General features: G+C 37.1%; 1 protein-coding gene across 3 annotated transcripts in view; it reads left to right on the top strand.

Annotated features, from left to right (window-relative positions):
• Positions 1-23,063, top strand: part of LOC123876757 (rho GTPase-activating protein 7) — a 376,179-nt gene that overhangs the window by 330,216 nt on the left and 22,900 nt on the right. For all 3 annotated transcript variants that reach the window (XM_045923109.1, XM_045923110.1, XM_045923112.1), the window contains exons 3-5: positions 4,145-4,293; positions 17,824-17,937; positions 22,038-22,180. In XM_045923109.1, the coding sequence (XP_045779065.1) occupies positions 4,145-4,293; positions 17,824-17,937; positions 22,038-22,180 (406 nt within the window). The remainder of the gene's footprint in view (positions 1-4,144; positions 4,294-17,823; positions 17,938-22,037; positions 22,181-23,063) is intronic.

Below are 23,063 nucleotides of genomic sequence, written 5' to 3'. Positions count from 1 at the left end.
TAAAGTTAAAGTAGCTGTATGTGATTTTAAAATATCACCCTATTTTTTGAACCTGTATATTTTATACTAGACTTCGTCCGCATGGATTTAGGTTTTCAAAAATCCCGCTTTGTTAGATTTGAATGATGATTTAATGGTGATAATTAATTACGTAAACTTAAAACTAAAGCTACGAAGGTTCTAAACGCGCCCATGTCTGAGAAGAGCCCTCAACAAACTCAGCCAGGTATTTATTCTTTCTTTTTCACTATCACCACTTTACAAAATCACGCTCTTTGGCAACTCGTTCCCAAGCTTTCGTATCATTTAAATATAATCCTTTACATTGTAAAGATTTTTCAGTCAGTTTTCATTTTATAAAAACTTATATATACGTATAAACATTATATATTATATTCATGACTTTAAAATCAATTTACCTACCACAAAAACAATATGAAATTCAACACATAGTGTCTACACAACACATGACACTACCCTCGGGGTTAAATTTAGTTCGTGCGCAGTGGACTGTGCCTGCACGCTTGAACGAACTCGCTTTCATGCTGAACTCCCAAATCACGTGAATATGCCTATGCCAGTTCGTCCCTTGAACTATTGTTTATTTATAGAACTATAGCCAGAACATTTTACTAGTAAAGTTTCAATCTAAATCTAAAATCTATATTTATAAAGGGAAAAGCTGACTGACTGACTGGTCTATCAACCCACGGCTCAAAATACTGGATGGATTGGCCTGTTTTGCATGCAGATAGATAGCTATTATGACGTAGACATCCGCTAAAAAAAGGATTAAAAAAAATTCTAACTACAAGACGTCGAGGCATAAGCTAGTAATATATGATAAGAAAAATACCTGACTCACTGACTGACGCATCAAAGCCCAGCCCAAATCCTTGGACCTAGAAAGCTGAAAATCCTTCCTTTATAATGTAGACCCCATGTTGTAATCTAATGGAAACACCGCAGAAGGGTGTGTATGTGAAGGGTGGACTCCACAGTTTGCATGTGCGTGGAAAAAAGGATCTGGCACAACGGGTGGCCGAATTGCACCAGGCATCCAGATGGTGAGGGTGAAATTGCTTGCGGTGGCGTGCGGTGCGGTTGTAGAAAAAGGAGGCTGGAATGAAGCCAAACAACTCTTCAGAGCAGTCCCCATTATAAAGGCGATAGAACACGCAAAGAGTTCAGTTATATTTGTTATTCAGTTATATCTGTCTGAAAAATGCTAAAATCTCTATACAGGGTGTTTGGTAATTAGTATATAATGACGACACGTACCCATGCTACTTTGATCTGATAAACACAATGCTGAAGTATAATGACGAAATAAAATTATAAAAAATTCCGTACAAAATTTAAAAAAAAAATTATGTCAAAGTTTTCATGACCTTAACGTGCCCTAACTCACTGAGATCGTTGGCCATCTTTAGATAGGCCGAGGCCAACGATCTCAGTGAGTTAGGGCACGTTAGGGCCATGAAAACTTAGTCATAAAAAAAATTTAAAATTTTGTATGGAAATTTTTATGATTTTATTTCGTCATTTTACTTCAGCATTGTATTTGTCAGATCAAAGTAGCATGGGTACGTGTCGCCATTATATAATAATTACCAAACACCCTGTATATGCAAAAAATACACACTCCATTTTCCTTTGTCACCACTAGTGAACACGAAACCGCTCGTCTATTTACTCCTCGAAATTCCAGTTGCTTTCGAACAAAATAAAAAAAAATCTGGACACCCATATAGACAATTTACCCTATTTTTTTAGAGTCCCTTGTTTTAGCATGTCACTACCTAAAACAAGGAACCCAAAGAGCCCAGTCCGTAAATTCGTATATAGGTCTATTCGGAAACCGGACCACTAAAACGCTTGCAGTAGCTAACGACCGGACCCTACAAGAGACGTATTTCCGGTATCATCGTCTATCATCATCTCAATTCATCGCTGGCCCACTACTGAGAACGGCTCTACACTCAGATTGTAAAGGATTGAGGCCACAGTTCACCTTGCTTGCCATGTGGCCATTGGCAGACTTCACACACCTTTGAGAATATTGGATAGGTACAGTCACGGTACAGTCAAAGGCCGTTAGTCGTTTAACACCTTAATGATCATATTCGCGTGGCACTGTTATAACTCATATGCACATGCGACAAGTGTGCGTGGTGTGTTTATAGAAAAAGGTCATAAGTGCAACATAGATGCAATAGTTTCGCGGAATTGCTACTCGAATTCTGAGGCTAACCGTACTTATGTAAAACATTACGATGAGACGTTTATAAAATATATAAGTTTCCAAGTTGCTCTTGCCCGTAATAGAACCCGGAAACTCCGTTTATAAGACCACAGTACTCATCACTTCACCAGAGAAGGCGTGAAACCTTTTCCTCAAATACCGGCGATAAATTAAAAACGCTCTTTAATTTTCCCCTCAACGTCTAACCATTATCAGGTTCAGTGAATAATCGTGCCGTTTAGATACAAGTATGTTTCATAGCAATATAACCCTTATTGCTGTACCCTTAGCAATAAAGTTGCTAGACCAAATTCTCACTAGCGACTTGTTGTACGACAAAATGTTGCCCAGTCCCATTTTAACCCGACTGTGGCGAAACCCAAAGGAGGGCTATACATGTGTGTTCGACTTGTATGTCCTTGTATATCCGCTCGTAACTACTCAACGGCTCAATCGATTTTGATAAATAATACGTAATAAGAGTCGTCTTTATGGCGCGAGTGTCCTGGGTAGGTAAATAGAATTCTTAAAAAATCTGAATGGCAGATTTTATGCGCTTTAATGACGTGCGGGCTGAAAAAGATGCAGTGCAAACCACAGTCAGGGGTTTTTTTTGAAAACTTTTAAATTAATTGTGTATCCAAAGTAATAGACTCACCTCGGTTTCACTTTAAAATTCTTTCTTAATTGGTGTCTATATTATAGACAGAACTTCCTATCCATACAAAATCTTAAGTTTCTAGAGCCAGCTGTTTTAAATATTATAATATTTATACGTTAAACCGAAACGAGTTAAGCATAAGTAGGCTAAAAATCTTTTCAGTAGATTAAGCATGAAGCGTGCACAGACAGAGAAAAATTTAAAAAGTACTGTTTCGGGTTCTATAAATTATGGATAAAAATGCTACCTCGATTAAAATTTTCAAAATATGTTTAATAGCCATAAATCGTCCTTATCATCATAATCGTTTTATTATAAGTAGCAGATCAAGTGCTATAGAGAGAGAAAGAGAGAGAAACTAAATATAAACTTAGTTCATATAAAAATAAAGAGATTGCTTTAGCAATAAGGCCGCCCTTGCAACCTTTGTATAATGTCTTCTGTATCTTGTATCGTTTTCCTGTAATGTGTGCAATAAAGACTTCTAAAATAGAATAAAATAAGTCAGTTCTGATATAGACTAATATTTGAATACTATTAAATGACCCATGTGTTAAAATATGATGTCTTAAGACAAAATGTTCCGGAACAAAAAGTCGCTACTGTGTCTTGCCTTCCTCATATCGCGTTTAGTCATGTACAGAGATTTAATATAACGCTTTGTGACTTTCATACGTTTTTCTCATATTAAACCTGAAGGTTTTATAAAGCTTTACGACATTCACAAGTGGTTTCATTTGACAACAAGGTCACACAAGGGGTTGAAATTATTTTCTTATCTGAAAACCAGGAATTATTACGATTTTACATAAGTCTTACAAACTCTCGGATAACCTCTATGTGTTGTACCCACAGAAATCTAAGGTTGAACCTATGTTCTTTGCGTAGGTTTTGGGAGGGCATTCAATAATTCGTTAAAAATATTTAAATAATACTTGCTTTTTCTGAGTGACGCTCATAAATATTTATAACAGAATATAAAATAACAAAATAGTAAACTAATTGATATCTCGAACAGGGTTTGGCCTGTTTTCTTTGTCTCAATAAATCCGATTCATCATCGTCATCATCAACCGATAGACGTCCACTGCTGGATATAGGTATCTTCTAGGAACTTCCGCACACCACGGTTTTGCGCCACCTGAATCCAACGGCTCCCTGAAAAATCTGATTTTATAGTTATTATCATATCAATTATTGGATCAATAGTTTGACCTAATTTGTTTTCTTTGTTCCAGACCTCCAGTTCCCAATCGACATATCAGGGGTCCAAAACGACCACCCGTTCCTCGACGCCGACTCGCTGCAGTCCCTCTTCAGGCGACTCACTGCACTCAACCGCTGCGCGAATATGAAGCTGGAACACCACCACCATCAAAAGAGATCCGTAAGTAACAAAACCACTACCACCGTTGGCGGAAGGCTTCTGCCGTGGTTAGTTACCACCCTACTAGCAAAATCGAGGCGCCAAGCGAATTAGCGTTCCGGTATGAAGCTGTGTAGAAACCGGGACAAGTAAGTCAATAAGTAAGAGAGTAACATTTAATCTAAGTGGGTAAAACCACTTCAAAGACTATAAAATCCAAGAAATTAAAGTTGGAATCATGTTAAAGGACAAACGAGTCTATTTCGAGATAATCTTAGTTTCTAAACGAGTCCCGGGATAAAATCCAATCTAGTACTTAATTGAAAAACTTTGTTATCTACATAGATTTGTTGAAACTATTATTGAACCATCGCCATTTTGTAAAAATTGAAGATAGTTTTACTTACTTATCAGTTATCACCATCCACCATGATCAACCTACCGACTTATTACTGTACACGGGTTTCCATAGTCTACTACGCTGGCCAAATTGACTGGCTGGCAAACTTCACATACTTTTGAGAACACTATGGAGAAGTCTCAGGTATGCAGGTTTCCTCGCGATGTTTTTGATGTGACAACGTCTTATAATTCGATAGAGCCGGCTGCACGCACAAAAAAACATGACTCATGCGGCGTTACCTCGCTCTGAGGCGTTCTATGAGGCTTGAAGTGCAAGCGAGAGCGCGGAACGAGCGACAAAGAACAATCGGCCTTTGTTGTCATGTTCAACTATCGTCAGTAAACCGACTTTACAGACAACCAATTTTTCTTCAGCGGTATTTAGTCTACAAGCTAGAATCCTGTGACACGTGGACAGACTATCAGACGGACAGACAACAGAGTGACATTAATAGGGCTCCGTCGTTTGGGTACGGAACCCTAAAAAATAGCTTATGCCGCTAGTTACTAGCTTAGCTATGCGGACTTGATCCGCGTGGACTACACAAATTTCAAACACTTATTTGACCTCTTTAGGGGTTGAATTTTAAAAAAATGCTTTCTTAGCGGATGTCTACGTCATAATAGTAATTGTAGCCTCAATAGCTCAACGGTTAAGGAGTGGGCTGAAATCCGAAAGGTCGGCGGTTCGAACTCCACCCGTTGCACTATTGTCGTACCCACTCCTAGCACAAGCTTTACGCTTAGTTGGAGGGGAAAGGGGAATATTAGTCATGACTAACATGGTTAATATTCTTTTTTAAAAAAATTCAGCCCGTGCCGTCCGATAGTTTGAGTTGTGCTTTGATAGATATATGTCAGTCAGTCAGTTTTTCGTTCTATATATTATTTAGATGAATGAGTATTGTACAGTACACACTTGTACCTATTTGAAGACTCGCAATACGTTTAATCAACTGGAATAAACATTTCATTAAATGTCTAATTATTATTCTCAATTCCTGTAGCATAACATACAAACAGTGGTATGAAAACGACATAACTTTCAGCTTCGTTTCGATTAGCATAATGCGCGCTTACTTTTATTTACTTGAGCTTTTTATTGACTTGACTACGCTTCAAATGGTCTGTCAAAGGCAAAGTGGACAACTTTCTTCGTATTTTATGTATAAAGTCTAACACAGACAACTGATTTTTCATCTTCATCGCGTAGAGCATGTGCAATATTATTATAATAAATGTTAACGTGTTTCTGTCTGTCAGTACGTTGCTTTTTCAAGACAAACCAGCTTGACGAATCTTCACGAAATTCGGCATACAAATAGATTGTATCCTGGAGACGGAAAACTTTGATTCCAGAAAATCAAAGTGTAAGGTTTTTATAAAATCTAAATCAAACAGACTGTTTAATGACAGTGTGTTTATAATCACCGACATTTGTCGGGTTGACCATTTATCGGACGTCTGCGATAGCATATTTCTTGCCTATTCATATTTTACGAACTGTTTGCCACAGCAATGATTGTAAACCTTGTATTTTATTGGAAGTTTCGCAATTAGGTTTAATGAGACAGTGCATTAAGTTATTGATAGAAACTTTGTCGGAGTGCCGGAGTAATCAATAAGGAAGGTGATGAAAATAGTCAACTTTCTATAAAGTGGGGTTTTGACCCTAGTGGCTTCGGTCACGTCTTGATTTCCAAGAGTCCGTTTTTAATTTTTCGAAAAGGATATAACCGCACTTATGTCCCGATAGACCATCCGGTCTCCGTGTTTCGTGGAATATCTAGAGACCTAAAGGGCAACTTTAACGCTTGCAATTGAAGAAAAGTCTTGTAAACTCCTTTATAATAACCCTAAAACCCTTTACCAACATTGTACAATTTAAGATCGCATTTTAATATTCATTAGTACTAAAATAAAATACAAAATCTTGCTCCTGAAAAGTAAGCCTTTTGTAATAGTTAATAATATGCTCCGTGTAATACGGCCACACCACCAAATTTAAGGTTTCATTAAACAGGAGTTCATTTTAAGGTAATTTTGGCCATAAAGTTCGCTGCATATTGTAAGGCTTGGACAAACACAACGCGTGGCCGAAACAATGGCGACGTTATGTAGTCTCTAATGCAGCTCGTAGAAGTTTCAACTGTGTGTCAGTGTGATGCCCTTCATAAATACAGTTTCTTGCAATTATATTATGATACTAGCTAATACCTGCGACTTCGTGCGAGGTGTAGTCCCGTTTTCCCCGCTAGCCGTGTCCCCGTTAACGGGGACAGCGGGATTCGAATAAAATTATTAAAAATTTGTCCCGTTGTTCCCGCTAACGTGTCCTCATTAACAGGGACAACGGGGTTGGTGGACTACACTACATCCCTATTTTACCCCCTTAGGGGTTGAATTTTCAAAAATCCTTTCTTAGCGGATATCTACTATCATAATAACTAACTGCATGCCTATTCCAATCTGTCAAGCATTTGAGCTGTGCGTTGATAGATCAGTCAGTCGTAGGATTCGGGGAGATATGGGGAAGGTGGGCAGAAATCGACGGCGCGTGAACACGCCATTCCTGAATTTCGGATCTGTTTTTTTTTTCTTAACGAATTCGAATGAGTGCACAAACAGTAATTCGTAAATTTCTGATCCGTTTTTTTGGTTACATAAAAACAGGTACGACCCGAATACGAATAAGTGCACAAACTCAGGGGTTGAATTTTCAAAAATCCTTTCGTAGCGGATATCAACGTCAAATTTCAACCCGATCCGTCCAGTAGTTTGGAGCTGTGCGTTGATAGATCAGTCTGTCAGTCACCTTTTCCTTCTATAATATAAGGACAGTGTACAATAAGGTAAAATTGAAAAAAAATTAGATGCAGTGTGACGTTTGCCACCAGCCACGCTTTGGGTCTGTCCCAGCCTTAACCAACTTCGACCGCTACAAGCAACCCACGTTGGTTGGGGATCGTCTAATTTAGCGCCCGTAATGACCTATTTGGTGGTCTTTACCTCTGGAAACTGCAATCTCCGGTTATATTGAGTTGTTACGAAGTTGATGCACTCAATTTGAACTTAATATTGACGTTTCATCACCATCATAATCATGATCAACCCGTCGCCGACCAACTACTGAGCATGGGTTTCTTCACAGAATGAGAAAGAAGGGTTTAGGTCATTACCCACCACGTTGGTCCAGTGTGGAGACTTCACACACCTTTGAGATCATTATGGAGAATAGTCTGTTTTTTTACCTACATAACATGCAGCTATGTTGCAAGATGCATAATGTATTGCGATAACTGTTACTCGTTCAACTATTCTTTATCTGCAGTTATTCCTAACGGCTCCAAATGCATTTTCCCATCAACATTTACACAATATTGATTGTTTCAAAGGTCAGACTCTGGAAGCCGAGCATTGTTCCGATGTGAGTGGGTGAGATAAAATTCTATGTGAATTATCCATACTAATATTATAAATGCGAAAGTGTGTATGTCTGTCTGTCTGACTGCTACCTTTTCAAGGCCCAACAGTTGAACCGATTTTTATAAAATTTGATACAGAGTTAGCTTACATCCCGGAAATTTACATAGACAACTTTTTACCCCGGAAAAGCAAACATTTCCCACGGGATCTTTAAAAACCTAAATCCACGCGGACGAACTCACGGGATTCCTCTAGTGTTTAATAAGTATTGATGGCATAATAGAGGTGAATAAATACCTAAAGAGAGAGAACCTCTGGGGGCTAGACCTTCGTTATTTTATAAAAGCTGAAAGTTGTCTGCGTATTGTCCCCAACACAGGGAAGAACGACCCGCGACTATGAAGTTTGGATCATGGTGGCTTTGGCAGATAACAGGTAACAAAGACGTATAAAATAAATAATAAAGCCTATTTTTTTTTAAATATTTTCTTCGGAATAGTATTAGAATCATATCATGCATTGCAAGCCACTTAGTATCGTGACAACCCCTGCCAGACACCCTTATGGAAAGTTTAGCAATACCTATTATATGCGTTTATTTCATAGGTACCTATTACCTGCGGCTCTTATCAGAAATCTGCTAATTTTTTTTTTTCAGTTCGTCCTTTCAAAAAACCCCATCGATGCAAGTCTTGAATCCGTTATATCAGATGACTCCACGGTCTCAGCCTTATTATTATCCATTATGTTTACGATTCGATAATTCCGTGTGATAAGAATAAATTATGCAATCGATTTTGGCGGTCAAGAACCTTGCATTTTGAATAATATTAATAACTTACGATTATCTTAAAGTTCGCATGATCAGATAGGCTGACAAATAAAACAATAAAAAGTGCATTTTGAAGTTATCGCTTAAGAAGATGGCCTGAGACCCAAAAGAGCTTGTGCTATAGCTACCTACTGCTAAATTTCATGACTCTAGGTTTCCGGGAGTACCCTCTAGGTTTCTTAATAGACACGACAGATGGACAAACAGATAGACAGATAGACACCAAATAAGGATTCCGTTTTTCTTTTTGAGGTACGAAACCCTAAAAAACGTTCTAATGGTAAAATCATACCATGTTTCATAATATCAAAAATATAATGAACCAACAACAATATAATATTTCAGAGAAACAACTAAGTATACCTTCATAAATTCATATACATGACATACAAATTGAAAAGGGTGCGAAGGGGTCCTCGTACCAGCTTTTAGTTTACCGGAGAGGGTGTTTGCTGATCACTGAATACCTGTTATGTTTTACGTAAAAGATGCCGGCTTTTGTGGAAAATATAATATGAAATCTTATCATACCTATTAAATTCTACATGTTTACGTAGCAGATGCTGAATTATTTGAAAATGTATATACAAGTGTAAATTAAAAATTTATAACACCCCCGACGATCCAAAGTATCTGAGTTTTCCAAAACATCATTTTCAAATAAATAATTATGTATTTAGGCAACGTCCATCTTGACAGCTTGACATTTGTCTATTGACATAATAATATTATGAACCTAACGGTTATCTAACCTTTTTTTCTACAAGAGAACTAGAAAAGAGCTGATAACTCTTAAACGGCTGAACCAATTTTTTTAGATTATAGCTAAGAACACTCTCGATCAAGCCACCTTTCAAACAAAAAAACTAAATTAAAATCGGTTCATTCGTTTAGGCGCTACGATGCCACAGACAGATACACAAATACACAGATACACAGATACACACGTCAAACTTATAACACCCCTCTTTTTGGGTCGGGGGTTAAAAAATGAATGATGTTCGTAATCAGAAGAACCAATGGACTTTAGGGTCCTGGATGCCCTCGCACTAGAAAGCACAGCGTTGGCAGACCCTCCAATAGTGGAGTGGAGTAGCTGGACAGACGATGTCGTAATGAGTCGCAGGGAACGCACAACAGACGGAAACGTTTAAGAGGGGTCTCTCCGTCACTCGCTCCATACAAACGTAGTTCCAATTTCATTTGAATATTAAGCAACCAAAGTCCATCAAATTTTACAGACATAATATTCTAGAAACTAGTATCTTGTGGTTTTCCAGATTTCCGTTAAAATATTTGGGTTCAAAGTTACGCGGTTTTAAAAATTCACATACAAATCTTTGAGCCCCTGTAATTTTAAAACTACATATTTAAAAAAAAATCTAAAACACCACATGCACAGATATTAGTTTTTAGAATATGTCTGCAAAATTTCATGGACTTTGGTTGCTTAATATTCAAATGAAATTGGAACTACGATTGTATGGAGTAAGTGACGGAGAGAGCCCTGTTAAACTAAAGTTACGACGCTATCATACGGGCGTGGTTTAAGAAATAGCTACTTAACAGCAAACTCAACCGGGTATTTTTTTTATTAAAGTCGACTCTGCTCAACTACACCTAGACTACACTTTTTTTTTTTTTTTCTGTTTCTGGTTTTTTTTTATTTTCAATAAAAAAAAGTTGAAACGACTACACTTGCAACGGGAAGTCACCAAAATCGAATCTGCGATTCCTGATATCACACTAATCACACTATCACACTAATATTATAAAGGCGAAAGTTTGTGTGTGTGTGTGTGTGTGTGTGTGTGTGTGTGTGTGTTTGTTACTCCTTCACGCAAAAACTACTGGACGGATTGAAATTGGAAATTTGGAATGGAGATAGATAATATCCTGGATTAGCACATAGGCTACTATCCCGGAAAATCAAAGAGTTCCCACGGGATTTCAAAAAACCTAAATCCACGCGGGCGAAGTCGCGGGCATCGGCTAGTAAGCAGTATAAAAACATTAATGAATATACTCTACTCATACAAAACCACTCTCTAGTTTCTACTAGATTATAATAATCAGGCGATAAAACTTAAATATCAAATATTAGGTACACCGGAAATTACTAAACTACCACGTCGACCAATATGTTAAATATGTGATTTAGATAAACACCTTTGTACAGACACCATCAGTTTCAAAAATAGCGGACATGACCTATCTACACTTACCTATATCGACTCTAGATATCAGTTTTTTTAATATTTGGTTTTTTTCAAATTAATTGATCGCTTTGTGGTAAACCTCAGTATGGGCCTTACTTTAAAATATCTTGACTTATAACCAGACTATGTGCCATTTTATTTTTTATTTATTTATTCAGATACAAGTTAGCCTTTGACTGCAATCTCACCTGATGGTAAGTAATGATGCAGTCTAAAATGGAAGCGGGCTAACTTGGAAAATCTAGTTGCTTCAAAAACAGGTCGGCAATCGCAGGTCCAACGTACTTGTTAAGGTCTGTAAGTTACTCGTACCACAGATCTTGTTAAAATGAGACCATCCATCAATCATACACACTCATGGCCACCCTATTCTCTAAATGTACGTAAAGTCAAGTAATCTGGACGTAATCTAGTATTAGCTTAATAGCGTAATTGGTTCAATTACTTTCAAAGGCCGCGCGCAATTATTATCACGAGTGAACCCGTATCAAAGGCCACAGGTTCGAATCTAGACCGCTTAAATTGCCAGGTGTTAAATTTATAATTTATAATTACTGTCTAGGACCTAGGCACACAACAAAAGTAAGATAACAATACATGTTGGCGAAAATGCCTTTTTAATTCGCTAGATTGATTGATAGGTACATTTGTCACTGCTTAGGTCTTAGGCAGTAGGCACTAACTTGTTTTGGTTGAATTTACTGCACGCACGCACGCACACGCACACACACACACACACACACACACACACGCACACACACACACACGCACACACACACACACACGCATATTATAAACAACAACATAATTATATGTTTATTCGGAATTTCAGCCAAATCTGTACAGTAATTATTGCGTGAATGTGTAACAAACATACACACACTCTCACTCACTTACTCACGCACACACGCACGCACTCACGCACGCATACACGCACACACACCCTGACCCACTCTTACTCATATAAACATTCGCCTTTATAATATTTGTGTGATAGAGAAAACAATAGATGCCAAACCCTAGTGGTCTAAACTAAACTTTAGAATAGGTACGTTTATTAATATTTCAGTCAAATAATAGATAAATAGCGCAAGCCCATCCATCAACCCGCTCTACATTTTAATCCAATTCGCAACATAAACGCTGAATGTATTCAAACCCAGCCGCCTGTCATAACCTTGTTATCGAATGAGCGGCAATAAATCTGAGCGAGTGAATTAATCGTATTGCACTCACTTCACTGCTCACTATCCGCCATTGAGCCTGTTCGACAATTTGTTTTAACGACTGTCGGTTATGTTAATTATATGTTTATTCCAAATCTGTACAGTAATTATTGCGTGAATGTGTAACAAACATACACACACTCTCACTCACTTACTCACGCACACACGCACGCACTCACGCACGCATACACGCACACACACCCTGACCCACTCTTACTCATATAAACATTCGCCTTTATAATATTAGTGTGATAGAGAAAACAATAGATACCAAACCCTAGTGGTCTAAACTAAACTTTAGAATTGGTACGTTTATTAATATTTCAGTCAAACAATAGATAAATAGCGAAAACCCATCCATCATTTCGCTCTACATTTTAATCCAATTCACAACATAAACGCTGAATGTATTCAAACCCAGCCGCCTGTCATAACCTTGTTATCGAATGAGCGGCAATAAATCTGAGCGAGTGAATTAATCGTATTGCACTCACTTCACTGCTCACTATCCGCCATTGAGCCTGTTCGACAATTTGTTTCAATGACTGTCGATTATCTAACACTACCTGACACCCGCGACTTCATCTGGATTTTGAAAGTTTTTGAATTCTGAAAAAGTTGCCTATAATATCACTGATAGCTCTTTAACTAAGTAAATCTACCTATGCAAAAAATTACGTCGATCCGTTGCTCCTTTGCGAAGGACAAACCAATATACAAACAATATTTTCACATTTTTAAATAAATAAATATAATATTTTATTCAGACTGAAAGTACATATAAATACAAATTAATTACAAAGTTAGTGTTTTAGTAACAGTAACCACACTTCACACTAATATTGTAAAGGCGAAAGTTTGTGTGTATGTGTGTAGGTATGTGTGTGTATGGTTGTTACTCCATCACGCAAAAACTACTGGATGGATTTGGCTGAAATTCGGAATGGAAATAGATAATATCCTGGATTAGCACATAGGCTACTTTTTATCCCGGAAAATCAAAAAGTTTCCGCGGGATTTTTAAAAAACCTACGAACGAAGTCGCGGGCATCAGCTAGTTCCTTATAATTATGTTATAATATCCTTATAATATGGGTTCCTAATAAAATGTGTAGTCACGGCTAGTTATACCTATCTAGATAGATAGTTAAAACTTTCGTTCCCGAGGTAACCTATCTCGGTTTCAGATCATTTTATCGATAGCATTGTACCACGTCATGCTAACAAATTGTCGTAGCGCGCGGCAGAAGCGAATCCAATACGTTTAATTCACTCTCCCATTCGCCATTCAGCTCGCTAACGACTAGATGACAGCTTACGAGCTGTCGATTTCAATAGAGTTAAATCGACGGAAATAAAGAGTTAAGCCTTGGTTAGATACGACGCTCGACGATATGGTAAAGGCTGGGCCGGTATTTTTTACAGAATTTTGAATTGAAAATTGGTTTCTGAAAAAAAGGGTGGAAAAATCGTACTTGGCTTTCCCTAACTTATAAATAACTACAAACCTGACGTTGGCTAATCTGTGTAAAGCCAGAAGAAACAAGTGTAAATTAAAAATTTATAACACCCCTGACAAGTGAAGGTTACAGTAACTAGAAAAGAGCTGATAACTTTCAAACGGCCGAACCGATTTCCTTGGATTATAGCTAAAAACAAAAAAACCTTTCAAACAAAAAAAAAACTAAATTAAAATCGGTTCATTAGTTTAGGAGCTACGATGTCACAGACAGAAACAAAGATATACAGATACACACGTCAAACTTATAACACCCTTCTTTTTGGGTCGGGGGTTAAGAAAAAGGCTGGACCGTACCGCATGTAATAAACTGCGCATTAGTATTAGTGAGACCATCAACTCGCAAACTAACACGTCAACTCAAACTTTTTTACAAACGAATACATAATAATCCATATATCCATATATAATATTATAAATGCGAAAGTGTGTCTGTCTGTCTGTCTGCTACCTTTTCACGGCCCGACAGTGTAACAGATTCTGACGAAATTTGGTACACGGTTAGCTTATATCCCGGGGACGGACATGGGCTACCTTTTATCCCGGAAAATCAAAGAGTTCCCACGGGATTCCTAAAAACCCATCTGCTTAACCGATTTGTATGAAATTCGGTACCGAGATAGCTTGCGTCCCTGTAATTGATATAGGCATTTTATCCTGGGAAATCAAACAGTTCCCACGGGATCTATAAAAATCTAAATCCACGCGGACGAATTCGCGGGCATCCTCTAGTGATGAATAATCTGAATAATGTCTATAATCTACACTCATAAATATACAATGTTAATAAAACAAAATGGAATATGAATACATTATGTAAATTTAATAGGAAAGGAAAACATGAAACGGAAAAATCAACTTTGAACCAACGAAAAAGGAAAGAAAATGAAGTCAAACATTGACTTAGAGGTACTTACAATTTAATGTAACGTAATTTGAAACGGTAAAAAATTAGGAATAAAGAAATAAATAATATTTTAATTCAGACCATCTTACAGGTGCATTTAGATTTTAAAGATCCCGTGGGAACTGTTTGATTTTCCGAGATAAAAAGTAGCCTATATCCGTCCCCGGGATAAAAGCTAACTCTGTACCAAACGTCAGAATCGGTTAAACTGTTGGGCCGTGAAAAGGTAGCAGACAGACAGACAGACAAACTCATTTTCGCATTAATAATATTAGTATGGATGTACAAAACAGTCTATATAGAAAGTTAGTGTGTTAGTAACAATAATTCCTTATAATTATGTTAGTAATGTTAGTACAAGGTAAATAAATTAAGTAGCCTCCGTGGCAACTCTAGTTGCCCGGTGGCCACAGCTACCCAATGTTTTGTTATCGGACAGGATAAAATAAATAGAGGAATTTATGAAATCTAGCGAAAACTAATAATATGTATATTCACGATCATCATCATGATCAACCCATTTCCGCCCCACTCTGAGTACGGGTCTCCTCTCAGAATGAGAAGGGTTTAGGGCATAGTCTGCCACGCTGGCCCAATGCGGATTGGCAGACTTCACACACCTTTGAGAACATGGAGAACTCTGAGGCATGCAGGTTTCCTCACGATGTTTTCCTTCACCGTTAAAGCAAGTGATATTCAATTGCTTAAAACGCACATAACTGAAATGTTAGTGGCGCGTGCCCGGGATCGAACCCCCGATATCCGATTAAGAGGCAGACGTTCTAACCACTAGGCTATATAATATAGCCAGCATATAATGCAACCTGAGTAGTAAATTAATTTCAATCACAGTACCTACCAGAGATAGACGATAGTGTCTAGAGGCCAGAGTCCAGACTTCAACAACAATGTTAAAACGAGCCATGTAAAACTTATTCAGGCGACTGTACCCACCGCGCAAATGACTCGGCGCAATCTTGAAATACTTCGAAAATGGTCGTAATTGCAAAATTAGTAGGTATTTTTATTATAATTCCAGTTCTCGAAGTTCAATGGCTGGTTAAGGAGACTGATGACCTTATGATGATAAAATACGTGTAAGCGTGTGATGGGCTGATTCGAGAAGAAATTATTTTTGTAAACGGACAGAATGTTCTTAATACTTAAGGGTGAGGAAGCGAAATATTTCCTGCTGGGCACTGTATCTACTAGAAGATATATATAGAAATTATAGTGGGCTCTTCTCAGACTTGGGCGCGTTTGGAATCCTCGTAGCTATAGTTTTAAGTTTACGTAATTAATTATATTTATCACCACTATATCATCCTTCAAGTCTAACAAATCGGACAAACAAAAGGTGTACAATAGTACTTATTTTGAATACTTAAATGATTTTGATTTTATATAGAATCTCGCCTTGACCGAAAACTCTATCAATCCTATTCCTACCGTACAATAGTTTGGTCATAGAGTTGTGGTGTTAATCCTAAATGAGTTAATTTCGACGGACCGGCACAAAGGACGACTAATCGGATTTGTGGGAGCAAGCCTTCGACATTGAATATTCGGGACCGATATAATATATACCTAAATTATTCAATATATACCTATAAAAATAAAAGCCGACTGACTGACATACCTAATCTTGAATATATAAAAGGATAAGCTGACTGACTGACTAACACGCACAGCTCAAACTACTGAACGGATAGGGCTGTTTGGCAGGCAGATAGGTATTATGACGTAGACATCCGCTAAGAAAGGATTTTTGAAATTTCAACCCCAAAAGGAGTAAAATAGAGGTTTGAATTTTGCATAGATCCACGCGGACGAAGACGCAGGCATAACCTAGTAACGCTATATCACACCGACCGATATATTATAATAAAGTTACTTATATCATAGAGTTAAGGACTGGATAGTCAAATCAAAATACTCAGAACTTTCCTATATTTATGCTAGCATTTAAGTTTTATCTACAAAGAGTTAAGAGACCAATTAAGTAGGTACCTATGCATAGAAAAGATACTTTTAACTTTTAACTACTTGTAATGACTTTAGCATAACATATTTCCCTTTTATTTATTATATTTAAGGTGGTTAAACACTGAAATTTTTTAAATTATAAACACATAAAATTCCCACAAAGGGAAGTTATGAAGGCATTTATTCTCGACCGAAGGCTTTCGAAAGCTATTCAAAGCGTTCCTTCACAATACGAAGTCCGTTGCGAGCTGCGTATACTTGACATTCTCGCCCGTTCCCACTTTTACGGAAAATGTGAAGTTGGAAATGGGAAATGGATGATATATTATGGTGCTAAACGTAAAACATATGAATGAAGAAAGCTTCGTTAAAAGCTCAAATTTCAAGAATATAGGTGCTATCATTACCTAAACCCAATAATAAGGCCGCCTTTGCACACAATTGTTTTTTCTGTGTTGTGTTCCTTTACATGTGTTTTTGTGTGCAATAAAGCGTTCTATCTATCTATCTATCTCTCTAAATATAATTAAAGACATACATACTTGATATACAAGGGTTCTTTGTTCTACAAAGGAAGCTTTAAAAAACGTTTGATAAATACTTAGACGAAAGTTTTTTTTTGTACTACAATACCGTTTTTTTACGTTTTTCTATTTCTCTGGTATGATTTTCTCCATTTGGATTGTCACAAATCCTATCATCTTATGTCATAAAAGCCATCTTATCGTATCTACCTACTTTGGATGAAATTTCAGTTTCCTATATGCTATTTCCCCCGACCCAAAAAGAGGGGTGTTATAACTTATAAGTTTGACATGTGTATCTGTGTATCTGTGTGTGGCATCGTAGCTCCTAAACTAATGAACCGATTTTTTAGTTTATTTTGTTTGAAAGGTGGTTTGATCGAGAGTGTTCTTAGCTACAATCCAAGAAAATCGGTTCAGGCGTTTGTAAGTTATCAGCTCTTTTCTAGTTAACTTCACTTGTCGAGGGTGTTATAAATTTTTAATTTATACTTGTTCTATTTGTTACAGAACGACTCAGACGACGAGCAGTGCGCTTTAAGTGACAAGTGGCAATACGAGAGGAAGTCTAGAAGATGGTCGAGAGTCGTCGAGATCACGCCGCAGGCCCAGAGAAGATTGCAGGTAAGCTTAATCTTGTCAATTCGCACTTCAGTCAGGGTTCCGTACCTCAAAAGGACAAAGGAACCCTTGTAGGATCACTTCGTTGTCTGTCTGTCTGTCGTGTCTGTTAAGAAAAAAGAATCAAAAGGCAGGTGTTAGGTCTTATAGCACAAGTAAAAGAAAAATTCTAAAACTGAATTTGGGGTTACATCACAAATGTGCTCGCGAAGAAATGATTAGTTTCTAAATCACATATACAGGGTGGTCAAAAAGTCGTGGATCAAACGCAATAGGGAGATAGAGGAGGTCATTTCCAGCAAAAGAAAATTCTACAGCATGGCCATATTTAAATTTCCCTAAGAGTTATGAATATTTTTGGGTTTTTAAAAAAAATACCAGATTCTCTTACAATTAGACTAATTAAAAAAAAATGAGATAAAAAACAATAAAACAAACGATGCTCTATCATTACTAGATAATGTATCAGTACTACGAACCTTCTATTGAGGCTCTGGCTACCAAATTACAGGAGCAATTAACTTTTTTCCAAAACTTTTAAAGCGTTACCAAAAATTAAATGTCACTTTAAAAGCGCACTGTGAAAAAAAAATGTACTACGGAAAAGTGAGATAGAGGAGGTCATTTCCAGCAAAAGAAAATTCTACAGCATGGCCATATTTAAATTTCCCTAAGAGTTATGAATATTTTTGGGTTTTTAAAAAAAATACCAGATTCTCTTACAATTAGACTAATTAAAAAAAAATGAGATAAAAAACAATAAAACAAACGATGCTCTATCATTACTAGATAATGTATCAGTACTACGAACCTTCTATTGAGGCTCTGGCTACCAAATTACAGGAGCAATTAACTTTTTTCCAAAACTTTTAAAGCGTTACCAAAAATTAAATGTCACTTTAAAAGCGCACTGTGAAAAAAAAATGTACTACGGAAAAGTGACCCTGTATTAGAAAAACTTGCTGATTTAATGCCAATTCAAATGAGGTATAACACATTACTCTCTGTTTCGTAATTCTGGTATTATAAACGTTTTTTCATATCAAGGTGCAAATTTCAGTAGATTAGTTTACTTCAAAATAATTTTGAAGATTATCATGCTGCTAATTAAACTGCTAGTTTTTTGTACGTTGGAATGCTAGAAACATCACTGTGCTTGTCACACTTAAAATTTGTGAAAAGAACAGAAACTCTTCGCTACCACCACGTGCCAGAACTACCCAGAACGCCCGTCTTGCAAGTAGTTCATCTTTTCTAGGAAACAAAAGGATAAAAAAACTATGCCTCTCGTTCACACTAATCATCCTTTCTATTTGCATTGTTGGAATAAAGAAGGATGTGAAAGAGAGGCATAGTTTTTTATCCTTTTTTTCCTAGAAAAGAGGGCGTTCTGGGTAGTTCTGGCACGTGGTGGTAGTGAAGAGTTTCTGTTCTTTTCACAAATTTTAAGTGTGACAAGCACAGTGATGTTTCTAGCATTCGAACGTACAAAAAACTAACAGTTTAACTAGCAACATGATAATCTTCAAAATTATTTTGAAGTAAACTAATCTACTGAAATTTGCACCTTGATATGAAAAAACGTTTATAATACCAGAATTACGAAACAGAGAGTAATGTGTTATACCTCATTTGAATTGGCATTAAATCAGCAAGTTTTTCTAATACAGGGTCATTTTTCCGTAGTACATTTTTTTTCACAGTGCGCTTTTAAAGTGACATTTAATTTTTGGTAACGCTTTAAAAGTTTTGGAAAAAAATTAATTGCTCCTGTAATTTGGTAGCCCGAGCCTCAATAGAAGGTTTGTAGTACTGATACATTATCTAGTAATGACACAGCATCGTTTGTTTTATTGTTTTTTATCTCATTTTTTTTTAATTAGTCTAATTGTAAGAGAATCTGGTATTTTTTTTAAAAACCCAAAAATATTCATAACTCTTAGGGCAATTTAAATATGGCCATGCTGTAGAATTTTTTTTTGCTGGAAATGACCTCCTCTATCTCCCTATTGCGTTTGATCCACGACTTTTTGACCACCCTGTATATGGCGCTTTCCGCTCTTTTGCAGATCTAGGAAAATATATGGGTTACTTTTATCCCGGAAAATCAAACAGTTCCCGTAGGATTTATAAGAAAACCTAAACCTAGACGGAAGAAGTCATCTGGAAAATGACACACTTTACTTTTTATCCCGGAAAATCAAACAGTTCCCATAGGATTTATAAGAAAACCTAAACCTAGACGGAAGAAGTCATCTGGAAAATGACACACTTTACTTTTTATCCCGGAAAATCAAACAGTTCCCATAGGATTTATAAGAAAACCTAAACCTAGACGGAAGAAGTCATCTGGAAAATGACACACTTTACTTTTTATCCCGGAAAATCAAACAGTTCCCATAGGATTTCTTAGAAAACCTAAACCAGGACGGCAGAAGTCGCGAGCATTATTTAGTACCTAAAAATAATAACGGTTACGTCAGAAACATGCCCCAGAAATTGATCAGTAATCCAATATCTAATTCCAATCACAATAATTTTATTTGAGAAGAAAATTCTGCGCTCCTCAAATTTTGCCGCCTTCGGCATGATCTCCTCAAGATATAATAGGAATAATACCTTTAATCAAAGGCTATAATATAAACTTCTTTCCCAACTCCACTCGGGTGGAATTTCTCAAAATCGTTTCTTAGCGGGGGTCTACTTTAGAGAGAAAGCCAACATACAAAATGTTTTTAGACCCAACGCGATGGGACGCGTTTATCTAGAAGATGCCAATTCACTCTTGTTTTAAAGATAGCCGGATTGTAATTGGTAGGAAACAAATCGCGGAAGAGTGTTCCAAACCTTAGCCATGCGTATGAGGAATGATGACGCAAAACGTTTCGTGCGTGTAGATGGAATGTAGACGACATAAGGATGGAAACTCGCCCGACGTCTTGTGGTTCGGTGGTAAAATGATTAAGGGGGGACAAGATCGAAAAGTTCCTGTGCACACTCTTCGAAATATACTATTCTTTTACGAATCTCACATTAAAATCTTATCCTTGAGGACAACTTCCCCTAGCCACTGACTTTAAATTGGTGGATCAAGCCCTTTGTCCGTGTCCTTTAATACACATTTTAATATTGTCGTCCAAAGGTACCAAAAACAAATTACAAAGTCTAATAACGCCTTCCATGCATTATTCAACTTGGATCATAAAACAGCTATTCCGGGCAAATTATTCCTATGAATATATTATTATTTTATACAGTTACAATTAACGTCACGCTACCCCGTGGAAAATTCGAAAAATTCACTGACCTCTTCTAATAGAAGTACGCTGGACTTGGATTGCCGACTTGTTTTTGAAGCAAATAGATTTTTGCCATTTTTGTACATATTATATATTGTATACATTTTAATACCCGTAGTTCACTCCGCCACCCGCACCGGTTCGCTCTGTGGGTAGTTTCAATCCCGCACAAAAAATAACTATCATTTTGTATGGCAGTAATAATACTTTATGACTTATATAAATTATCTCTATTTTAATGGAAAAGTTGTTCCCTTTTTGGTACTCCATAGTATAGTTTTGTCCTACACATACAACAACATCAAACAGGGGCACAGCTGACAGGGGTGCGAAAATGTTTTTGCTTTCAAAAGTGTTTGCAAAGGACCTATGAGAGTCTGATGGATTTGAAAAGTTACCTGTGCCTTGAGTGTTGTTTTTAGTCTGGATCCTAGTTCTATGTCTAATTCTATCTTAGTCTTTATAACATAACTTTGTTGCGTTTGGACTCGTTGGATTTGTTTTGATGATGTCCAGAGTTTCATGATGGGTTTGGGAAGTGGTCATAGGAACTCCTCAAGTACTTACTCATCTAAAACTCCTCAATAGCTCAACGGAGTGGATTCCGAGAAGTCAGTGGTTCATACCCCGCCTATTGCACTATTGTTGAACCTAGTCCTAACTCCTAGCATAAGTTTTACGTTTAGTTGACGGGGAATAGCGAATATAAGTCATAATCTACAAAAAATCTGTTGCGTTGGGCTAGTCGGACTTAGCCTTGCTACCTATTAAAATGTTTTTATCAATTGAGAACTTTCATTGCAGGTTATAGCAGCCCGTGCTTTAGCAGAGAGAGAAGCGCGGGAGGCGCGAGGGGAGGTCGAAGATGATGAAGATGAGACCCTACCCACCATCAGGGTGGGGTTGGTGGATGCAGATGGACACTACACAGATGTTGAGCCTGATATGTAAGTATTTTTAATACCGTTACAAGTCCGCTCTTGACTGCGATCTCACCTGGTGGTTAGTGATGATGCAGTATATAGTATGACTTTTCATCCTAGAATACTAAACAGTTTCCACGGGATTTTTAAAAACCTAAATCCACGCGGACGAAGTCGCAAGTATCAGATACTCATTAAAAAGCTCTTAAAAGCTTAAGTTGGCTCTTAACCATATTCAATTTGATACGACGTGTATGCTAACAAAATCTCACATGCAAGAATCAAGATTTTAATTATTCATCCCACATGTCATTAATTTCTTTGATTAATTGGACTTTAACTACACTTCCTTATCACTTTCCAGTTAAATAAAAGTAAAAATAAATTCATCATTCATATGCCCAAAAATTTATACCAACAAAGGAAAAGAAATTAAAATGTCATACATATAATTTATCACCAAACCACGCATCATATCAATCAATAAACCAACAAAGAAATTAATAAAACCTCTTCACAATACTCCCTAATCATTGGAACCATCATGTTAATGAGCGAGTAATGTAAAGGCACTGCCAGACACAACGCGCGGCGGCAACGTGTTAGGTACAAAATAACTCTGACTTTTAACTTGCGCAGTGGGTGATTTATGGATATAATATTAGGTGGTATGAAGTGAAGTGACGGTGTGCGTATTCGTAGCGCCGCGCTATTGGTTCGTCAGTCAACCTCTTGCTTTTTGCGCTAAAGTACAGTACTAATGTGCAGATATTTCCTCACCACTGTCATTCAGTAGTGGTGAAGAAATAAACGTTTCACTCCGACTTCGAAGCATCCTCAGGAGATTTAGACTGCACAATGCAAAATGCAAAGTCACTTTGTGAGTGTGTTCTGGAAGATTTATACG

Source organism: Maniola jurtina, chromosome 22, assembly GCF_905333055.1.
Source record: "Maniola jurtina chromosome 22, ilManJurt1.1, whole genome shotgun sequence".
In the NCBI taxonomy this organism is placed as follows: Eukaryota; Metazoa; Arthropoda; class Insecta; order Lepidoptera; family Nymphalidae; genus Maniola; species Maniola jurtina.
The sequence above is the reverse complement of the archived record's forward strand: the minus strand, read 5'-3'. Positions and strand labels throughout refer to the sequence as shown.